The sequence below is a fragment of the Lepidochelys olivacea genome, assembly GCF_965140295.1.
Source record: "Lepidochelys olivacea isolate rLepOli2 genome assembly, chromosome: 14".
NCBI lineage: Eukaryota > Metazoa > Chordata > Testudines > Cheloniidae > Lepidochelys > Lepidochelys olivacea.
In genome coordinates this window covers 22,106,716-22,126,961 of record NC_140424.1, presented here as the reverse complement: position 1 = coordinate 22,126,961, position 20,246 = coordinate 22,106,716, and the positions used below count along the sequence as shown (strand labels likewise).

The following is a 20,246-nucleotide window of genomic DNA, read 5'->3' as shown; positions in this document are numbered from 1 at the left end:
CCACAAGTACTCCTGTTCTTTTTGAAGATACAGACTAGCACAGCTGCTACTCTGAAACCAGTTAAATAGTCATCACAGCAGCCCATAAGATTATTATTCAGCTGGGCCTAGTATAACTATATACTGATTTAAATGTGATCATGAGCATCTCCCCTTGTGATCACCACACAGTGCTACGCTTGCAAGTTTTCCTCATGAGGCTTCTGACAAGCTCCAAGAGGCTGATCATCTGACCTATATTTTGAGCAAGAGGTGCCTGACCCTTGCAATCCTGGGGGCAACTCAGCAGGTGTCTGAGCCACATGAAATGTGCAAGTTTATTATTCAAAATAAATGTACCCAACCATAACACTTTTTTGTACTTGTATCTTCCTTGTTGGATTATAATTGAAACTGCTTGTTCTCGGAGAGAGAACTGTAAATACAGGCAGACAGCATCAAGCAGCCTTGCACAGCTCTACTCTACTGAAAAATGTACATGGATTTTCTTATGAGACCAATTTTATTAGTGTCAAGTTCATCCTGAATAAAGGGTCAGCACAAGGCCCTGTCTTGCTTAAATCTTATTTCAAGGGCTTAAGTGGGATGAAAATAGCGCATAGGCCTAGTGCTGGGTCTCTGCACAGTGGTGAATTTCATCCTTATCTTCCCTAGAAATTTAATTGCATTTAAACTTGATTTTTAACAGTTGAGTTACTTAACGCAATGCAGTCAGTACAGATGTATCCTGCTTGTAGGGTTTACCCATCAATAGCTGACAATGGGGAACATGATTTATCCTTGCTGGTCAGTTGTTGTCACCTAACTCAAAATTAAAAATCATGTTTAGATATGATTAAATTTCCTAGTGAATACAAGCCCTTAAAGTACATGGGCCCCTCTTCCCATTGAAAGGATTGGACCCAGTGGGTTAACTGTAGGAATGTGTCAAAATTACTTCTAAAATGCTAGTCTTAGACTGTGGCTTTATATCTGGTATCTACAAGGTACAGACAACCACAGGTAAGTGGATTAACCAGCCAACTCAGGATTCTTATATAGCATCAGCACATACAATTTCAGTGTGTTCAGCTGTGCCCAGCTCCCTCTCTCAGCTGCAATTTTCTGCTCCATCGTAGTTTACAAAATTAAATCACTTTTGCTTTTAATTAGAACTTAAATGGACCTCACCTCAAAATCATGTTAAATCCCAGGTCTCAGTCATGTGACCTGAGATTATTAAATTGAATTAATTTTTAAAAAATTATTTAAGCTCCAAGTTTCATTTTGTTTGCATTTTCCAGTTTGGATCTTGGTGTGCCACATATGCTGCAACTAGAAGCAGGGCTGATTTAGCAGTAGCTGCAGAGCCCTTTCTAAGGCTTTGTCTTTGCTGCTGAAAAAGGTGTGATTTTTACCTCAGGTTCACTAATGCGCATGAGCAACCCCGAAGGAAAAAAATACAGTGAAGTCAAGGCATTTTAGTCAACTACACAGGTCCATCTGGGGATGTCCTCACTTAGCGTACCCATGATCAATCTAAAGTGCCTTGTCTCATCATGACTGTGTTTTAAAGTCAAGATAGCTTTCATGCATTAGTTACCTTGAGTTAAAATGTGCATCCTTCTTAACAGTAAAGAAAAGGCAACATATGTGAAGGGAATACACAGTAGTGTCACTACATTGCTACAAATCCCGACCTCAGGACTGGTCTGCACCTAAAACTTAGGTCACCCTGGCTCCATTGCTCGCGGCCGTGAAAAATTTCACACCCTGCGTGCAAGGTAGTTAGGTCAAATTAACCCCCCTGTAATGCAGACAGGCCAATGGAAGAATTCTTCTCTTGACCTAGCCGCTGCCGTTCGGAGAGGATTTACTGCAGCGCTAGAAAAAACCCTCCCGTGGCTGTACCAAGCGTCTACACTGGGCGCTGCAGGGTTTGCAATGGAGACGTGCCCCAGGTGTGCGGCGCTGGGCGGCCAGCGCTGCGGCTCCCTGGCACCTCGCCAGCCCGGCTTTGGGCTGGTGCCCGCCCAGCCATGCAGTTACCCGGGGCGACGCGCCGCGGGGTAACCCGCCCGGCTCCGCTCCGCTCGCACGGGGGTGGGGGCTGCACCTCCCAGCGCACAGGCAGCGCCCCGCTCCCCCAAGCCGGCCCGGCCACACCACAGAGAGCGGGGAGGGGCAGGGAGGCTGGTGCTGGGGAGAGGACGGCCTTGCAGGGCCCCAGCGCCGGCCATGGGGAGCCACCCCGGCCGCTGGGGCCTACACCGGGTCCTGCCGAGCGCCCGCGCTGCCAGGACAACCAGCCGCGCCCGTCCCCCCCGGCCGGGGACGGTCACTGACGCCTTCTTCATGCGCCCACCACCTGGCGCGGCGTGATGACGACACGCGACGGGCGGAGCTCACGTGAGGGATTGGCCCCGGGCGGTGACGTGGCGGGAGGCGGAAGTGAGGCGGCTCTAACGATGCTACGGCAGGTGAGGAGGGTCTCGAGGAGTCCGGGGTTCGTGAGATTGCCCCGCTGTTTCCGCTGGCAGCGGCCTGGCGCGGGGAGGGGCACAGGGTCAGAGGCCAAGGGTCGGTGATTGAAGAGGGAGGGTTCATGGCTCAGAGGCCACCACGGGAAGGTGAGCAGAGCTGGCGGTGCAGCCGTCGGGGCGGAAGGGGGTTCGGGGCGGGCGGGGAGCTGGGGCCGGAGGGCGGGGGTCGGGGCGGAAGGGGGTTCGGGGCGGGCGGGGAGCTGGGGCCGGAGGGCGGGGGTCGGGGTGGAAGGGGGTTCGGGGCGGGCGGGGAGCTGGGGCCGGAGGGCGGGGGTCGGGGCGGAAGGGGGTTCGGGGCGGGCGGGGAGCTGGGGCCGGAGGGCGGGGGTCGGGGCGGAAGGGGGTTCGGGGCGGGCGGGGAGCTGGGGCCGGAGGGCGGGGGTCGGGGCGGAAGGGGGTTCGGGGCGGGCGGCGAGCTGGGGCCGGAGGGCGGGGTTCGGGGCGGAAGGGGGTTCGGGGCGGGCGGGGAGCTGGGGCCGGAGGGCAGGGGTCGGGGCGGAAGGGGGTTCGGGGCGGGCGGGGAGCTGGGGCCGGAGGGCGGGGTTCGGGGCGGAAGGGGGTTCGGGGCGGGGAGCTGGGGCCGGAGGGCAGGGGTCGGAGTGGAAGGGGGTTCGGGGCGGGCGGCGAGCTGGGGCCGGAGGGCGGGGTTCGGGGCGGAAGGGGGTTCGGGGCGGGCGGCGAGCTGGGGCCGGGGCGGAAGGGGGTTCGGGGCGGGCGGTGAGCTGGGGCCGGGGTGGAAGGGGGTTCGGGGCGGGCGGGGAGCTGGGGCCGGAGGGCAGGGGTCGGAGTGGAAGGGGGTTCGGGGCGGGTGGGGAGCTGGGGCCGGAGGGCGGGGGTCGGGGTGGAAGGGGGTTCGGGGCGGGCGGGGAGCTGGGGCCGGAGGGCGGGGGTCGGGGTGGAAGGGGGTTCGGGGCGGGCGGGGAGCTGGGGCCGGAGGGCAGGGGTCGGGGCGGAAGGGGGTTCGGGGCGGGCGGGGAGCTGGGGCCGGAGGGCGGGGTTCGGGGCGGAAGGGGGTTCGGGGCGGGCGGCGAGCTGGGGCTGGAGGGCAGGGGTCGGGGCGGAAGGGGGTTCGGGGCGGGCGGGGAGCTGGGGCCGGAGGGCGGGGTTCGGGGCGGAAGGGGGTTCGGGGCGGGGAGCTGGGGCCGGAGGGCAGGGGTCGGAGTGGAAGGGGGTTCGGGGCGGGCGGCGAGCTGGGGCCGGAGGGCGGGGTTCGGGGCGGAAGGGGGTTCGGGGCGGGCGGCGAGCTGGGGCCGGGGCGGAAGGGGGTTCGGGGCGGGCGGTGAGCTGGGGCCGGGGTGGAAGGGGGTTCGGGGCGGGCGGGGAGCTGGGGCCGGAGGGCAGGGGTCGGAGTGGAAGGGGGTTCGGGGCGGGTGGGGAGCTGGGGCCGGAGGGTGGGGTTCGGGGCCGGAAGGGGGTTCGGGGCGGGCGGGGAGCTGGGGTCGGAGTGGAAGGGTTTGGGGCGGGTGGGGAGCTGGGGCCGGAGGGCGGGGGTCGGGGCGGAAGGGGGTTCGGGGCGGGTGGCGAGCTGGGGCCGGGGTGGAAGGGGGTTCTGGGCATGGAACTTTGAAAAAAGTTGAGTTGTGCAAATGCCTGAGATCTTTCCATAAAGTACAACTTTAGAACCTGCTCCAGAAAGGTGATGAACAACTGTGGCTTCTGTTGACTTTATTGGTAGTTACTGGTTGTCCGTATCTCTCGGGGTCAGACTCTTATTTTGAATACTCTTAATTTTATAAACACTGTATCTCTCTATATTTCACAATTAAATAATAGTTATGGATTTACCATAAAACAATTTATAGCAGAGGGAGAGAAAATGAAGTGATGTAAGCACAGGAGAAAAGAGGATATCAGATATGATGACTATTAGATGAAGTGAGGAGAAAATAGAAGACCCTTCAGATAGGAGTCACCCTACGGAAGGCATTTCTACTGAGGGTATGTCTATGTTGCCCATGTTATAGCGTGGCTGCGCTATGACGTGGGCAGTGTAGTCACGCTTTATCGCCAGGGGAGAGTTCTCCTGGCGATTAAAAAAACCCACCCCAAATGAGGAGTGATAGCTTTAAAGTGCTGTCTATACTGACGTTTTTTAGCGCTAAAACTTTTGTCGCTCAGGGGTGTGGTTTTTTTCATACCCCTGGATGACTAAAGTTTTAATACTGAAAGTGGCAGTGTATAGACACAGCCTAAGACTCAAAATTGTGGGATGGTTTCAGAAGATAAGCATTACACAAGCAGGGAAAGGTATTAAGAGACGCAAGGAGTCAAATTTAAAAGTTGGCTAAAGAGTGGAATAAGTTGATCATCACATGGGTGTAATGTGTACTGTGTGGAATGATTTGGCATCTTGTGTGTGTGCAAAATAATTTAACTTATGTGCTTAGAGGGGTAGTGTAGCAGGAAAAGCAGCTGATAGGCAGGTGTAAAAGAAGGTGAGGTAAGGGCTTGCTTTGTTTTACATCCCCTTGATAGTTGCTTTTCCTGCTATAGCCCCCCCGCCCTCCTCACCTTCTGCCGTGCAGGTGAGCTACACACATTTTGCACACTGATGGAATACTAGATGTAATGCAGTGTTACAAATTAGTCAACACTGAATTTGGCCCATGGCCTGTGTATTTGGCTGGGGTAAGTCCACTGTGTGGAGTGGTAGGAGTCTTAAAAACAAGGGAAAATTTGAGCATATTCCTGAATTGAATGGGAAGCCGGAAAGATTTTGAAGAATGCATGATGTGATTTTCTTTGTATGCGGAGCAATGCTGCAGCAGTCTGCATGTGTGTGACTCCCACCCCGAACGACAAAAGTTTTAGCGCTGAAAGTGGCACTGTAGACACAGCTTTAGTTGATAAAAATGTGCCAGATGTTTTTTTAAAATACCACCCTGTCACACAAATGCCTGATTAGTGTTAATGGCAGATAAGTGTGCCTACTGAAAGGAAAATATACATCACTGGAGATATCTGAGGGCTCATCTACGCATAAAATTTGTACTGCTTTAACTATATCAATGTAGTTTAAGCGATGCAACCCACTTTGTGGATGCAGTTATATTGGTATAAAGTTGTTTACATCAGTGTAGTTTATTCTCATACGGAAAGGAGAATAAGCTATATCCGCAAAGGCACCTTTATACTGGCATAACTGTCCACGCTAGGGTTTGTACCTTTATAGCTATTTTGGTTTAAAAAAAAAAAAAAAAGAATCACACTCTTAACTGAACTAGTTATATAAATGCAAAAAGTATGTGTAAATCAGGCTTTAGACAAGTAACTTCCAACTTCTGAGAAATATACAGTCTGTACTTCCACCACTCATGTCCTCTGGGGAACCCTAATATAACATGGACAAGCCCAGGTTTATGGCCTCTGAAAATAAACAACTGTTTTGTAAAAGTCCAGAAATGCTCAAAAGGAGTGAGGCTGTGTGCATAAAGGACTTATATTAAGACCTGAAATTACCCTACTGTTTGCAAAAGAGCCCTTTGGACTCAAAGCATGTGTTTAAGGTGGTTTTCACATGCAAGATGGAGACAGTGTTTAAAACAATTTGTGTGTGTGTGTGAGATTTCTGTTGCATTTGTTTAATTTATAAGTTCTTTCCAGAGTCCTTTAACCTTAAGGCCTAATCCCAATAATTCTGCGTAATCAAAACCATCCCCCCTTTGCATCTGAAAATACTGTATCAATTACTTCTCTTATAACATTTCGTATCTGTCTGCCACTTTAGGACAGTAATGATGACACTGAAGATGTGTCACTGTTTGACGCGGATGAAGAAGTATCCACGAGATCAAAAAGGTCAAAGATAAGGTCTGTGGTCAATAGGAATTGTTCCTTCCTGTGTTCCACCCAGAAATGTGGCAAAAGCAGGACTGGCATGTTTGTTGTTGTATGTTTCATGTCTACTTATTGGTGCATGAGCAGTGAGTTTCTCTCTTTACTTAGAAGTGAATGTCATGTTTTTAAGAAATGTTTCCTGGCAAATGGGGAGGGTAGGAGGCTTACTCATGAATTGCTGAAGAATTTAATCTTCTATTTAAAAAAAGTCCACAGTCTGTATGTTTGTGATGTTGTGCTATCTGTGTGCAGACTCAGGAAGACAGTCTGAAACAATAAGAGGTGTGAACTGGCCAAAATCCAGGCTCCAGTGCACTGCACCTTGTGTAATAGGGAGTTTTTCAGGACAGAGGGAGGAGGAATCCTTCTTTCTAGGCCACTCCATGAACATTTCTCCAGTCTCATGTCTGGAATAGCCTCTGTTCTGTTTCCCTTCCCCTTGCATGCCATGTCATAGTGGCTGATCCAGCAGCCTCACTCCTGCTTTACCCCCAAATGCACTGTACAGCCACACACAGGGAGCTCCTGTAGAGTAAAGCCTCTTTGAAATGGAAACGCACCAGAGCAGACTGAGAAAAGAGCAGCATTTCCCTATAGAGAGGTGCGATCTGCTTCCATTCATCTCAATAGAGTGTTTGTCTTAATGTTACCGTTCCAAAACTGCTACATACTGAGAACTTCTGAGGGGCTTCACCTGTTCCCTTCTTCTCTCCCACCTCAAATCCTGCATGCACTTTGAACAATGGCTACAGGCAGGATAAGTCTGTGTAGTTATCTCCTAGAGCAGTGGTTCTCAACCAGGGGTCCGGGGCCCTCTGGGAGGCTGCGGACAGGTTTCAGGGGGTCTGCCAAGCATGGCCAGTGTTAAACTTGCTAGGGTCTAGGGTAAAAAGCCAAAGCCCCACTGCGCAGGTCTGCAGCCAGGGGCCCTGAGCCCCACCACCAGGACTGAAGCCAAAGTCTGAGCAACTTGGCTTTGTGGTCTCCCCTGTGGTGTAGGGCCCTGGGCAATTGCTCTGCTTGCTACCATGGCTTTTGTATGCAGCAAAACAGTTGTGGCACAGCTGGGCCATGGAGTTTTGATAGCATGTTGGGAAGGGCCTCAAAGAAAAAGGTTGCGAACCCCTGAAAGCTCATCTTTCCCACTGTTGTCAGCATGCTCTGCAAACTGGTCTCATTTAAAGGCATTTGCCCTTCTAGGCTGTGCAGATGAAAAAAATCCTCTTCTGTCTTGAGAGAACATGCCCTCTCTTTGCCAAGTGGCTTCAGTCTTGTTTCAGAGATATATGACTGAATTGTATTTCTGATGTATTGTTTCCAGGCACCCAGTGGCATCATTTTTCCACTTGTTCTTCCGAGTCAGTGCAATAATGGTCTATCTTCTCTGTGAACTGATCAGCAGCAGCTTTATTGCCTGCATGGTGTCAATTATCCTGCTCCTGTCGTGTGACTTTTGGACAGTAAAGGTAAGGCCCCTTTTATCACTTTAAAATATCTTTCAAGAGAGCAATAGGTCGGGTCAAACTCTGAATATGTTTGGCTTTGTTCAAAAATAAAGTCAACTCTTTTAGATCCTGAAAGTTATGAAACATTACAATTTCTTTAAGAACTTTAGAAGTTCTGGGAATCTCTTAATCTCAGATTCTGTGTCTCTCTCATTTATTTTGGAGGGGTGGATGGGGTGGGGGTTAATCTCAGACTTTCCTTTGATTCACGTAATACACTATAGGCTTCATAAACAGAAATGAAGAGGTCTCCTTCAGATTCAAGACTTGCCAAAAAACCCCAACGCACAGTTTTTTCTTAATATTATTGAAATTAATTGTTGTTGGGCTGAAGATGCTAGAAAATACATTGGCATGGCCACGAGAGATCCTAAACAATGCCTGCTTGCATTATACTTGACTCTGCTTATTGAGATCACCAAATTCAGGAATAAAGTACTACCCCAATACTGTTAGGAACTTGGCTTTCCACTCCATTACCCTCTAATGAAGACGCCTTGCTTTACTGCACTAGCATTTGGCAAAGGCATTCTGAGTTTCCACCTCAAGAGAATCTACCAGGCTGTTGCTTGCCCTGAAATATCATGTTAATTATTATTACTAATGCACACCTAATACAAATTCATTATTGGGCTTTAAAACAGGAGTGCACAGTTCTGCTGCTTGGTGGTACTAATAAACTCTCTCTTTAAAGCTGCTTCTGCTTGTCAGAGTGATGTATATGGTGACTTTGTAGCCTAGCCCATCAGACTGATGAGTTACCTTATTACTGGAAGTGTGAATATTGAAACAACAGGATCTTCCCCAGCAGCATGCCCCAATTGAGCTCTGAGAATAAGGATATGAGAAGCTATCTTTGGAGCCCAGTTAGAGTATGTAGTGCAAGCCTACAGCACATGACATTGCACATAAACTCTACATTAAAAGAACATTAAGATTACAAAGTCAAGCACTCTCAGAAGTTAGGAGATGCTAGAGTTAAGGTTGCCTGTGCAATCTTAGTTTATCCCCTTGTATGATACAGTCTTAAATTATAAGATCACATGCTATTTGTGATCCTAAATCCTCATTCCAGGTTCCTCGTCCCAGTCTTTCCCGTGCCCAGTACCAGTTCACTTCTGAGGCTATTTGTCCCAAACTTCCCCACTCATCCCACGGATACCCACTCAGCTGCACTCTTCCCACCCTGAGGCAGACTACTGTCTTGCAAAATTTCAGCTCAGACAGTGACAGCTGGTGAGGCTCATATCACAAAGTCTTACACTGGAATTTGTATGTCCTCCTCCTTGCAGTGATGGCCAGGGGCCTCTGACCTGCCTCTGCAGGACCACAGCCTCCCCCTACATCCAGTGAACTGGCCATGTGGCTGTTCAGGGAGTCTTCTGCAGCTCTGTCACAGCCCTGCTCCTTCACTCTTGAGTCAGGGGTGTGGGAGTCGTCCCCAAGCAGGAGATGTTCAGCAGTAGGGTGGCTTCCCCCGCAGCTTGCAGCTCATCCTCCTTGCAATTCTGGCTGGGGGGCCCTCTGCTCTATGGGGCCAGGACAACTGCCACCTCCCCCACACTTTGCGCTCTGTCTTGGGTCCCTCGGCCATGCTGGGAGCCCCCTCCAGTCCCGTTTGTGTCAGTGCTGGGAGAGAGACCCCTCAACCTCGTGTCAGAACCAACCTTGAGTGTGGCAATCCTGCCACAGCCTCACTAAGCTGTTACTACAGCAATACCCTCAAAGCAGCTTCCTGAGACACTGTTACCTATGCCACGATTTGAGCCTCACCGGCGGCACTACGTTTTCTTGTATTGTATTTCACGAGAGAGAGCGAGAAAGTAACGTGGCAGATTTAAATCAAATCACAAGTGCTTCTTGTAGGCTTATGTTACTTATTTAACATGTACATGCTTACCTAAGCTTACAAATCTATATATGCAAAAGATGTCACTTTTGTGAATTTTGCTTGTGAATTCTTTGGTTTAACTGTGCTGCATTTGCCTAGGCTGACGAGCTGTCACTGAGCCCAAATGGTTAAAGTTTGGCAAAGTTATAGACAACTGAAAACCGGGCCATATAATGGGAATGGTTAGGCAACCTTAAATATAAGCCATGCCGGTAGCTACTAGCATCACCTATAATACAGCTTAAGGAATATGGTCTGGTAGCAACTGATATAATAAGCAGTGGCATTGGTTGGTGAGATTGCCATGGCAACTGAAGACATTAGGACTTTATAAGACACGGAAAGAACTGGTTTTGAATGTTCATTCTGGTATTTCATGGGCAAGGTACGGGAAGATTTCTTTGGTTGGTGGTATAGGGCTAAAATCTCTCTGAACCCCGTTTCCTCCTGCATTTAACCCTCTCCAGAATGTTACGGGCCGGCTGATGGTCGGCCTTCGCTGGTGGAACCAGGTAGATGATGACGGCAAGAGTCACTGGGTGTTTGAAGCCAGGAAGGTAAATGTTTAATGTTTATGTTTTAACTGCTGCAGTTTGATAAAATCTCCATGTGCTGAGGAGTGACACTATTGTGAGGTGGACTTTTGGCACTAGTCACCGGCTGAAAGCACCAGCTTGTTTCATACAGGCTAGTGCATGGCCATCAAATGTTGTTAACCCTCAGCCGCTTTCTGAACGGTTCTGTCACTATCCTGTCCTGATCTGATATGGAGCCAATGACCTAGAGGCTCTATCTCCTTTGGTGTAAATGTGAAACAGGCCATCGCGGAGAGCTGGAGTCCAGTCATGCCCTCACCTTTCATTTGTGGGATCCCAAAAGCAGAGACCATTTCACTGTGTGAAATCAGTGTAAGATTTCTGACATTAAATGTTTTAACTCTCATAACATTTCATCAGTCCCTAGCCTCTATTTTCCAGAAGCTAGGAATAGGCGACAAGGGATGGATCACTTGATGATTACCTGTTCTGTTCATTCCCTCTGGGGCATCTGGTATTGGTCACTGTCCGAAGACAGGATACTGGGCTAGATGGACCTTTTTTCATCTGACCCAGTGTGGCCATTCTTATGTTCTTAAACGATCCATCTGTTAATCTTAGTTGCTTATATGGCCCCTATCACCATATTGCTCCCTGGTGGGGCAGGGAAGGCTGTTATCCCCATTGTACAGATGGGGAACTGAGGCCCAGAGAGACTGTGACTTTCCCAAGGGCACACAGGAATTGTGGTTGAGAAGGAATTTGAACCCAGGTCTTGCAAATCCTAGACTAACACCTTAACCATTGGACCGCCCTTTCTCCAGATCAAGCTAGTTTAGAGAAACTAGAGCAGAGGAAAAGAAATAGAATACTTGCAGTTCAGTTCAGTTGTCCGAAACGCCTAATGCTGTATTGGGTTAATATTGGCTTGGGGGAAAATATATTAATAGGGAATGGATGCTTGCTTGAGAGCTTGTCCTCACAGGTTCGATTCTTTCCACGTCTGGTGGACATGACCTCAGGCTCAGTAATACTAGGAACTAGTACGAAAACTAAACATAGTAAGTCTGTATGAGTTAGCACTGTCCCATTTGTCTGTACTACTCTACATAGCCCTACTTACCGAGGGCATAAGGATTTAATTTTGCATCTGTTGTTGCCTGTACAGTGCTTTGAAATATACCAAGGGCTCTGCAGTATGTCTTGGCCTGTCTCATGCTGTATAATTATATAGTGCAATACAATACAAGGGACTTTTTAATAAGCAAGTGCTAAGTGTTAATAAAGATGCAGCAGTCCAGTTAGCTGATGATTGTTTAAAGGGGAAGTTTTGCTGGGTATGGCAACACCAGCTTTCTAATAGTAATAAGATGTATCGCTATTTCCCTCACACCCCCTTGGTTTGTGATAGCGACACTGTACACTAGGGCATGTGATGATGGGCCACTGGTATGCTCTTCTGGTGGCTGATGTCATCAGGAACTTGTGGTGTTATGTTAATAGTTCAAAAATGTGCCTTATCCAGTCCCTAAAAATAGTGAAGGGCATATTCCACACCTTCATTTCAGTCAGAAAACTGACAGGAAAATCCTTTTAAAAAAAATGCCATGTTTCCACAGCACCAAGAGGGCTAGAAAGCTCCCCATGTGCCTTAGGAGTGCACCGAAGCAGTCAATTGTGCGCTGCAGTATGGATGCAAACCCATGTGGGATGTTGGTTCTGAGTTGTTTTTAATGATACTGTGGGCTGTACAAGTAAACAGACTGATCAATTTCTACTTCCTTCCATTTCCAGGCATTGGCTCAAGGGAAAAAAGTTTCATCTGAAGCAGAGTCCCGAATCTTCTGGTTAGGACTAATTACCTGTCCTGTCATCTGGGTGATATTTGCTTTCAGTGCCCTGTTCTCATTCAAAGTGAAATGGCTGGTGAGTTTAGCACCTCAATCCTATAGCGACTAGGTGCATTAAATACCTAGACAGATTTGTCTCCTGTGACTTTAGAGAACTGGACAATATATCCCTGATCCTTGCATCTTTTCTCCTCTGTCACAGGCAGTGGTTACAATGGGAGTGGTTCTGCAGGGGGCCAACCTGTATGGTTATATCAAGTGTAAAGTGGGCAGAACAACAAATTTAACCAGCATGGCTACCTCCTATCTTGGAAGACAGTTCTTGCGGCAGGTGAGGATCCCAAAGGTTACTGAGTGAAGCCTAAATGTCCCTTCTCAGCATGTGTTTAAATAGGGCACATGGGACACTGAGACTTGGCTCATTAACCAAGTTACTTTGGAGCAGTCTTCTTTAGCCCAGTAGCTTTCAGTTGGCAGGGACACAGCAAGACCAAGCTAACTGCACTGAGTTTTATTGTCTTTATTGCTGCATGTAGAAAAGCTGGTACCATTCAATAATTTTATGTTGGTTTTACAATTTGCTGGGCTTGTGAACAGCATAAAAAGTGGTGGTTTCATTGCAAATCTCTTGCTACAGGAGTGGAGGAAGGCTGTTTCTCACAGGCAATATCTGTGTTTCTGTCCACAAACTCCCCTGCCTGGGCCTAAAGAGAGTATGGGGTGAGGGGTGGAAGAACTCCTTATTAGGAGTTCCCCAGCAGGGGTATTAGTACTTTACCCTTTTGGCAGCCTGTCGTCCTGATGACTTAGCGTGATGCTCTGTGGTATACTTGGGTCTAAGTTCCATCTGTTCCATCACTCTGCCCCCGCACCTGGGGTTGAGTAGGTGCATCAAGGTAAAAACTACCTGTGCCTTATCTTCACTGGGATTTTACATTGAAATAGCTGACTCAGTATAAAAACACACCTCATTTTGCAGTGAAGATCTAGACTAACTCAGTTTTTTGGCTCAAATTTAGTCACTCTTTGATTTGTCAAGGGTTTTCTAGCCAAGAAGGCACAGGCCATCTTTCTAAAGCATTTCCCCTAGGAATCCGGCTGTGACTAGCTTAGTTCTGAAGTAATGCCCCTTTTCTTTCTTCCACAGACTGTGGTTAAAGATGACCAAGCTGCATCGTGAAGACTGATCCAAAATTGGATTGGATTTATACTGGTGAACAATAGTAAATGTTTTCTGACCATGAGTTTAGGAGCTGCATAAACTGTGTGGATTTTTTTTAAATTAAATCTTGTAAGACTTCAGGTCAGTTCTCCTAGCAAATTACTCAGTTTTTCTGCAACAGTGTGCATTTCAGAGCTCTTCTAATAGTTTGTTTGGTTAAGGCACTTGAGTTAATTCACCTAATCTTTTAATTAAAGAAAATCATAGATCTGGAGCCTAAATGGGAACTAAACAGTCTGGGGTAAAGTAAGAGAGAGAACTTCTGGGCATCCTTCCTCATAATTGGTCAGTGTGAAAAATGTAAACGAGGCAGGCTTTATATCATCCAAGGACTCTCCCATCCCTCCAGCAATTGTATCAAATAGCAATTCACCCTGCAGAATTACTAGTAGCAGAATTACTTCGGCAGTTGGAAGTAATGCTGTCTAAATCCCACTCTTATTCTGTACATTGACTGCAGCTAGAAGATGACCTGTTAGCAGATGTTGGTCTTGAACCTGTTCCCATTGAATTCAGTGGGACTTCTGTCATTGGCTTGGGTGGGATCTTAAAGTGACATCTAAGCAGCTCAGTTACTTCACTTATGAATGATACTTTGATATTCTGGACAGCCTGATTAACACCTGACTGAGAGGTTGTGCTGCAGCTTTGATTCCACCTTGCTCAATGTATAGAAGTTTTGCTTCCCAAAGAAGGCAGGAGCTAGGATGGTGTGGAACTAAATCCTTAGTGTGGGGCAGAATCCCCCCCCTTACCCTGTGGTGTGTGTCTGAACAGAGAGCATGAGAGCAGGCAGTGGGTGTTGGGGAAGCCGTGTTAAATACTAGTAGCGAAGGAAAGCTGTGAGTGGTTGTTGCCTGGCCATTACTAATAAAACAAAATGCTTCATGCTGCCTTAACAGACCACAATACATCTACACTGTGCCCAAGGGGGATCTGAGGCTCCCTGGGATAGATGGGGATGGTGATACCTGATAAGTGATCAGTAAGTTTGCCACTGCTGGAAATGGTGTATTGCAGACCTGCATTGACTGCCAGTCTGTCTGCAAAGGATGGCACTGCTGTTATTGGAAATAACTGACTGCTGATTCTCCCCCCCGGTACAGTGTGTGTGTGTGTGTATATATATATATATATATATATATATATGAGAGAGAGAATAATGCTCAGGCTCACTTGCTAGTACAGTGCAGTTGAACGTTATTAGTAGTTGAAAACAGCCCTTGCTAAAAATTCAGTGTATGATTCCAAACTTTTAACTGGCCACTCTCCTCTCACTCACTGTTTTGCTGGCAGGGCGGATTCATGCAATCTGAATAACTCATATTCCGGAGTGGTCTAAGAAACCTAATGATTGAATGCCAAGTTGGCAGAAAGGTTAATGTTACACTAATCCATGCTGTAATTGCTCCTCAAGTTGTGCCCACCAACAAATTAATTGGGATTGGTAAGAAATTTGCATCTGCTGTGTGCTCATGGACTTTTGGGTTATGTTGTTCAGTTAGATGGAGGAAGGTGATGTAGTTTGCTTGAAAAGCGGTGTTGAGAGGGGATCAATTCTCCCTTGTCCTGTAACTCAGTTGAAGGGGGATTGGTCTTTTACATCAGAGGGGAAAATACAACCCTGGATGGGTATTTTTTAATTTAAAAGTATAGGTTTTTTTGGATCTAAATCGTGGGATTGCATTAACAGTGTTTTTCTTCCTATACTAAAGCAATATATTGAAATAGTAAAATCTCTTCAAACTCCGGCACTGTACATTTGTTAAACTCTTTGGACGAATATCTTTTTGTAAAGACGTATTTATAAAGTCTTGAAATTAAATAATGCTTTGTCTACCAGATCGGGTGCCCTTACTAGAAACTGATGAAACTGGATTGACAGGCAATGGAATGATAACACAGCTTAACAAGGATTGCTTGTTGAGTCACACATGTTATTAACAAGGGCAGCTATAACTCCTTGCATCTGAGGAACTCAAATTGCTTTGCTTATATTAGTGCACACCACACCCCTCCGAGGTAGGTATTGCTGTCCCCATGGTACAGATGAGGAAACTGATGTGCCCCATGGTAACTGAGCAAATCATGGCACAGCGGAGGTTAGCATTTGGATGTTTCTAGCTCTATGCTCCGTCCACCACGCCACTCTAAAATATACTTGAGTGCAAAGAAACTGAGGGATGGACACAGGAAAGGATAACGGTGACAAAACTGATCTTTGCAAAGCAGAGGGTAACAATAAGAGAAAAATCCCTCTCTAGAGTGGGTAATAGGGTTCGGGGGGCGGTGGAGTTGAAGAGAGAAACCAGTTTGTCCATGGAGACGCTTGTAAGTCCCTTCCCCTCAGCTGCAGCCATTCTACCATGAGCCACGCCAAGTGGAAGGAATAAGTATTGTCTAGTGGTAAAAAAAAAAAACAAAATACAAAATATAGCCCTTCTCTTGAGTGGGGTTGGGGCTACTGTGTGTCCAGAGAGAGAGAGAGAGATGCATTAAGACACAGTAGGTTGGCTGGATTGTACTTTCACACGGCACATTATTGCACTAAAGAGACAATGCTGGCTAGCTTAGGCCCCAGACTTATGGTGGTGTGTTTTTGTTTTGGGGTTTCTTTCTTTTTTTTTTTTTTTTTTAACAAAAAAGTGATCTAAAATCAATTGTTTTATTGCTCATAATTAATACAGTCAAACAGGAACATGGACAGGACATGCAACTGAATGTACCACTGCAGCTTTTTCACCAGTATGAGCCAGTACCCTGCAGTCAATCAGAATGGTTCTACAGTCTGTGGCGTAATGAAAACGAATACAAAAATCACTCCCTGAGGCCCAGTATGTACTGCATAATAACACAGGCTATACAATTAAATTACCTGGTCTGTAGGTAGGGCTGGGTGAGGTAACTGCTGTGCAGAGCACCACACCTTGTGGGCTGTAGAAGAGATCTCTACACTGGCCCTGAAGAGGATGGTATCACAGCCTTAAATGAAGCAAGTTCAGCCACCCTGATGACTAAACAGGTGCACCCAGTTGGGGGCCTGATGAGGCGGTGGGGTGCCACCTGTTTGGGAGTATAATTATGGAGGAGACAGCAGGACTAAGTCAGTTTGGAGGAGATGAGAAGAGAAAAAACTGCCTGCTAGTACTTCAGGAAGAGGGCAGGCCTAGGGTGAACAGGAATGAACTGTGCCTCGTGGTGAGAAGTAGCAATCCCTTCAGGAAGAAGGTAGGCCCAGGAAGAGCAGAACTGACCAGCTGCAAGAAGCAGCATAAAACCTCTGCATAGAAGTAGGCCTGGGGAGGGAAGAAGCATGCACATAAGCTAACCATGAGCCCTGAGAGGTGGGAGGAAAAAGCCTGTTTATTCCAAGAAGGGGCAAAGGCTGAAGAACCTGGTGTAATAGGTTTCGACTGAGAAAACTAAATAACTCCCCAGCAAAAGAGCTGCTTGACTCCTACAAAAGTGCCTAGGTAGTAATTATTAAGGGATGCTGGGGGGTGTAGTCCTGGTGAAGCATAGGGATTCCATACCTTGGCCACCAGGGGGCGTGCCAGGATGACCACAGGCATCCACTGCTGTCTGACTGGGGGGCAGGGCAGTACTAGCTCTGCACTTTGATCCTGTGGTTCAAGAGCCCCAGGAGTGTGAATTCATTGTTTTATTTACATTTTTATAAATAAACATGTTATCACAGCAAGATGACTGAACAAGTACTCTACAATTGATTAATAACCTAGGAGAAGCCTTCTGATTGGTTAACACCGTAAATGGGTTCACAGTGAAATCACAGTGTTTTAATATCACGAGACGTAGGACTCGGCGAAGAGTCACTTGCCGCTCCTGAGCATGGGGCTGAGTGTCACTGCTATGGAGGGTGGTGGGGTAGCAGGAGCTGTTAAACAAATCGATTGGCTGGACTGGACAGACAGGTGACACTGGAGCTCTGTGCCCCACCCACGGTTTGGGGGTGGGAGAGCAATGACCTCTATATCCTCAATTCCCATGGAGATGCCTGTTCAAAGGTGCTAGGTTGTGGGGGGTGTTGAATGCTCCTTGCACCTGCTAGAACCTGATTCCCTGCTGTATCACTCTGGTCTTATACTGGTGCAGCTTAATCAGTGGAGTAACGAGATGGAAAACCAGGCCTCAGAGTGGATGGCATTCACCAGAGCTGAATTTGATCCTTACTAGGCATATCACTTCTCAGATGATTAAGTAAAAGAGGCTGCCTCTGCTGTTGCCAGTTCTACATCAGCGACTTAGAGTTGTTCCTGTCTCATACCTGTGTAAGGGAAAGAATGTTGCTAGCTCAAGTCTCATGCTGATTTCTAGAAGCCCCAGCTCCTGGAGTCATGTGATATGTGAGAATCTCAGCTTCCATTTTGGAAAAAAAAATGCCTTTTTTTAAGCCCTTGTAGCTGCAGAGAAAAGTTTGCAAATGTGATCCTCTAAAAGTTCCACCAGCAGCAGGCAAATAAAAAGATCCCAAACCTATTGCTTTTAGAATCTGATGCTATTTTGGGGTCTGACTCATGAGTTTTGAGCACTTGGGAAGAGGAGACCTGGGTCCCAAACCCAGGTCTGAGGAGTACGCTATCTATATGACAGACCAGGGGAGTGCAGTGGGGGTAAGGGAGGCAGGAAACTTACATAGAACAAGGGTTAAGGTTTTAAAAATAACAGTGTTTGGGAATTTTAGCAACCCAAACACAAGGTTGCCAAGGACCCAAGCAACCACCTTACACTAAAAATAGGTGACTTGCAAGTTATAGTGACCCCTTCCCACCCTTATTCCATTAGCAGGTCCTGCTCTGATGCTGTTCCTGCACTCCCTTTTCCCTTTCCAAATACCTATTTTCTAACCCAGGAAAGCCAATTTTTGGCTCCCTATCCCTCTAAGGGTCCATTGGCACTAACTGGCAGTGTGTGCCTGCAAACATGGTCAAACATAGTGGTGTAGCAGGCAATATTACAAGATTGGAGGGTGTGGTGGTTTTTTTTTTTTTGAACAGCTGATTGCTAAAACTGAAATGCTCCAGGATCCCTGCCTGTGATCGAGACTTTCTTGTGTGAGACTCAGGTATCTAGATTTATGCATCTCTGGACCCGAACCCTGCAAACGCAATACTGAAAGTTAAATACATGTCTGAGTGTTTGCAGGATCATGGCTCTAGGCAGCAATGGGGTCTCGACAGCCTTGTCTTCCCAAGGAGAATAGGTGTGTTTTTAGCTCGTGTTAGCGGCTCCAACACAGGCCCCGGAGATTCAGCTGTCATTGCACCCCCAGCTCCAGAGAGACTCCATATCTTCCTCCTACTCACTGCACTGCCAGCCCCAGAGAGACCCCCAACTCTAGTGACACTCACTACACAGCCATCCCCAGAAAGATCAGCGTGCTTCCTGTGTATATCATCAGTAACATCTACAAAGCATTAAAGGGGGCACGATCACCCCATTCAGGGCACTAAAAGGAGAAGTCTAGGGCACTGCAAGGGAATAAAAGAGCAACAAGTAAAAACAAAACATGCCCTCCCCCTGACCCCCCCCCCAAAAAAACCCCACAACCCTCTCCTGGGTCCCTGATGGGCTGGGCTCTACTGGAATTGTTTGAAGCCACGTAAAAGATATTACCTCCCCCACCATGTCTCTCTAATGTCCTGGGGCCGACGTGGCTACAACAACACTGCAAACCACCTTAGTTACAGGGGTACTGGAACAGTTTGTATAGTGGGGTTGCTGAGAACCATTTAACCAGATTGTATACAATGGAAACCGCTTCCAGCCAGGGGGTGTGGCAGCACCCCTAGTTCCAGCACCTACGCTTAGTTATAAGCATTTAAAAACTGAGCTTCATTCATGCACAGCTGTGTAAACATTGCTAAGGCTGGGAGCTGTGATACTAACAGTGCCACTAAATATTGTAGGTAATCTCTCTGAAGAAAGTTTAGAACAAAGAAAACTTTGTCCGTAGGTAGATCTCACTGCAGTAACTGCTGAAATCTTCATGCTTCTGCACAGTTTATCACCCCCACAAGAGGGAGCCTGTATACTGCTGATTTTTATAGCTGCTGTGAACAGGGAGACAAATTGTGGACCTTGTAAATTATATTCCAGCCCCGTTGCTCTAGATTTTTTTCTTTTTCTTGAAGAAACAGAGAAATTAAAATACAAAATCTTATGATGAGCAGGGATCCTAGTTTTCCATGATAAAATAAACAAAATTCTCTGATTAAAAAAGAACAAAAATCCCTGTTTTTCCGCAATTAAAATGAAATGTGGAACTTTAGTTTCCCTAGCCACTATATAGGTCTTAGTTGAACACAACGTTTTATTGATATATTTACAATTTTTAAGCTGACAGCTGGCGTCCCGCCACCCAGGGCTGACAGCCTGAGCACTGCCCATTCTCCTGATTATCCAAATGTTTGATGATCCGATCTCGTCCCAGTCCCAATTAGATTGGATAATGGGGGTACCACTGTATATGTTTTTATTTTTTCATAAAATGTAAAAACTAAAGATTCTCTGTTTAAAAAAACAAAACACCACAAATTCCATGTTTTTCTGTTGCAAATGGATGCCCGATGAAGAGGAAATAGCCTGGGGAATACAATATGAGACCAGGAAAGAAGCCCCTCCTATTGTCCCTGATTTGAGGACCTGAAGCTAGAGCTTAAGTTCCTTAACTGATGTAAGGATTAAAAAGATGGACCTAGGATAGCCGTCTTTGTAGGGCTGCCCATTACAAGGCATCCTGGGGAATGTGGTCCACCATATTAACCATCTTTGTGTACCTACCTACAATGCAGGCTGGGATTAGGGGTGGAGTCTCTACTATATAAATAGCTGCCTTCCTATACTGAGTGAGAGCCTGAAGAGG

At 47.3% G+C, this 20,246-nt stretch overlaps 1 protein-coding gene across 4 annotated transcripts; it reads left to right on the top strand.

Moving 5' to 3' along the window:
- The first annotated feature begins 2,343 nt into the window (after positions 1 to 2,343).
- On the top strand, positions 2,344 to 15,205 carry LOC311531115 (Golgi apparatus membrane protein TVP23 homolog B-like). 4 transcript variants are annotated; one of them, XM_084648226.1, is made up of 7 exons: positions 2,345 to 2,459; positions 6,250 to 6,332; positions 7,681 to 7,825; positions 10,223 to 10,312; positions 12,086 to 12,217; positions 12,344 to 12,472; positions 13,289 to 15,205. In XM_084648226.1, exons 1-7 carry the CDS (start codon positions 2,361 to 2,363, stop codon positions 13,319 to 13,321), a joined length of 711 nt encoding a protein of 236 aa, XP_084504352.1. In that variant the 5' UTR covers positions 2,345 to 2,360; the 3' UTR covers positions 13,322 to 15,205. The 4 variants fall into 4 exon arrangements, with proteins under 4 accessions (XP_084504353.1, XP_084504352.1, XP_084504354.1 ...); XM_084648228.1 differs by lacking the exon at positions 2,345 to 2,459 and adding an exon at positions 2,466 to 2,609; XM_084648229.1 differs by lacking the exon at positions 2,345 to 2,459 and adding an exon at positions 4,135 to 4,158.
- Positions 15,206 to 20,246: the final 5,041 nt, after the last annotated feature.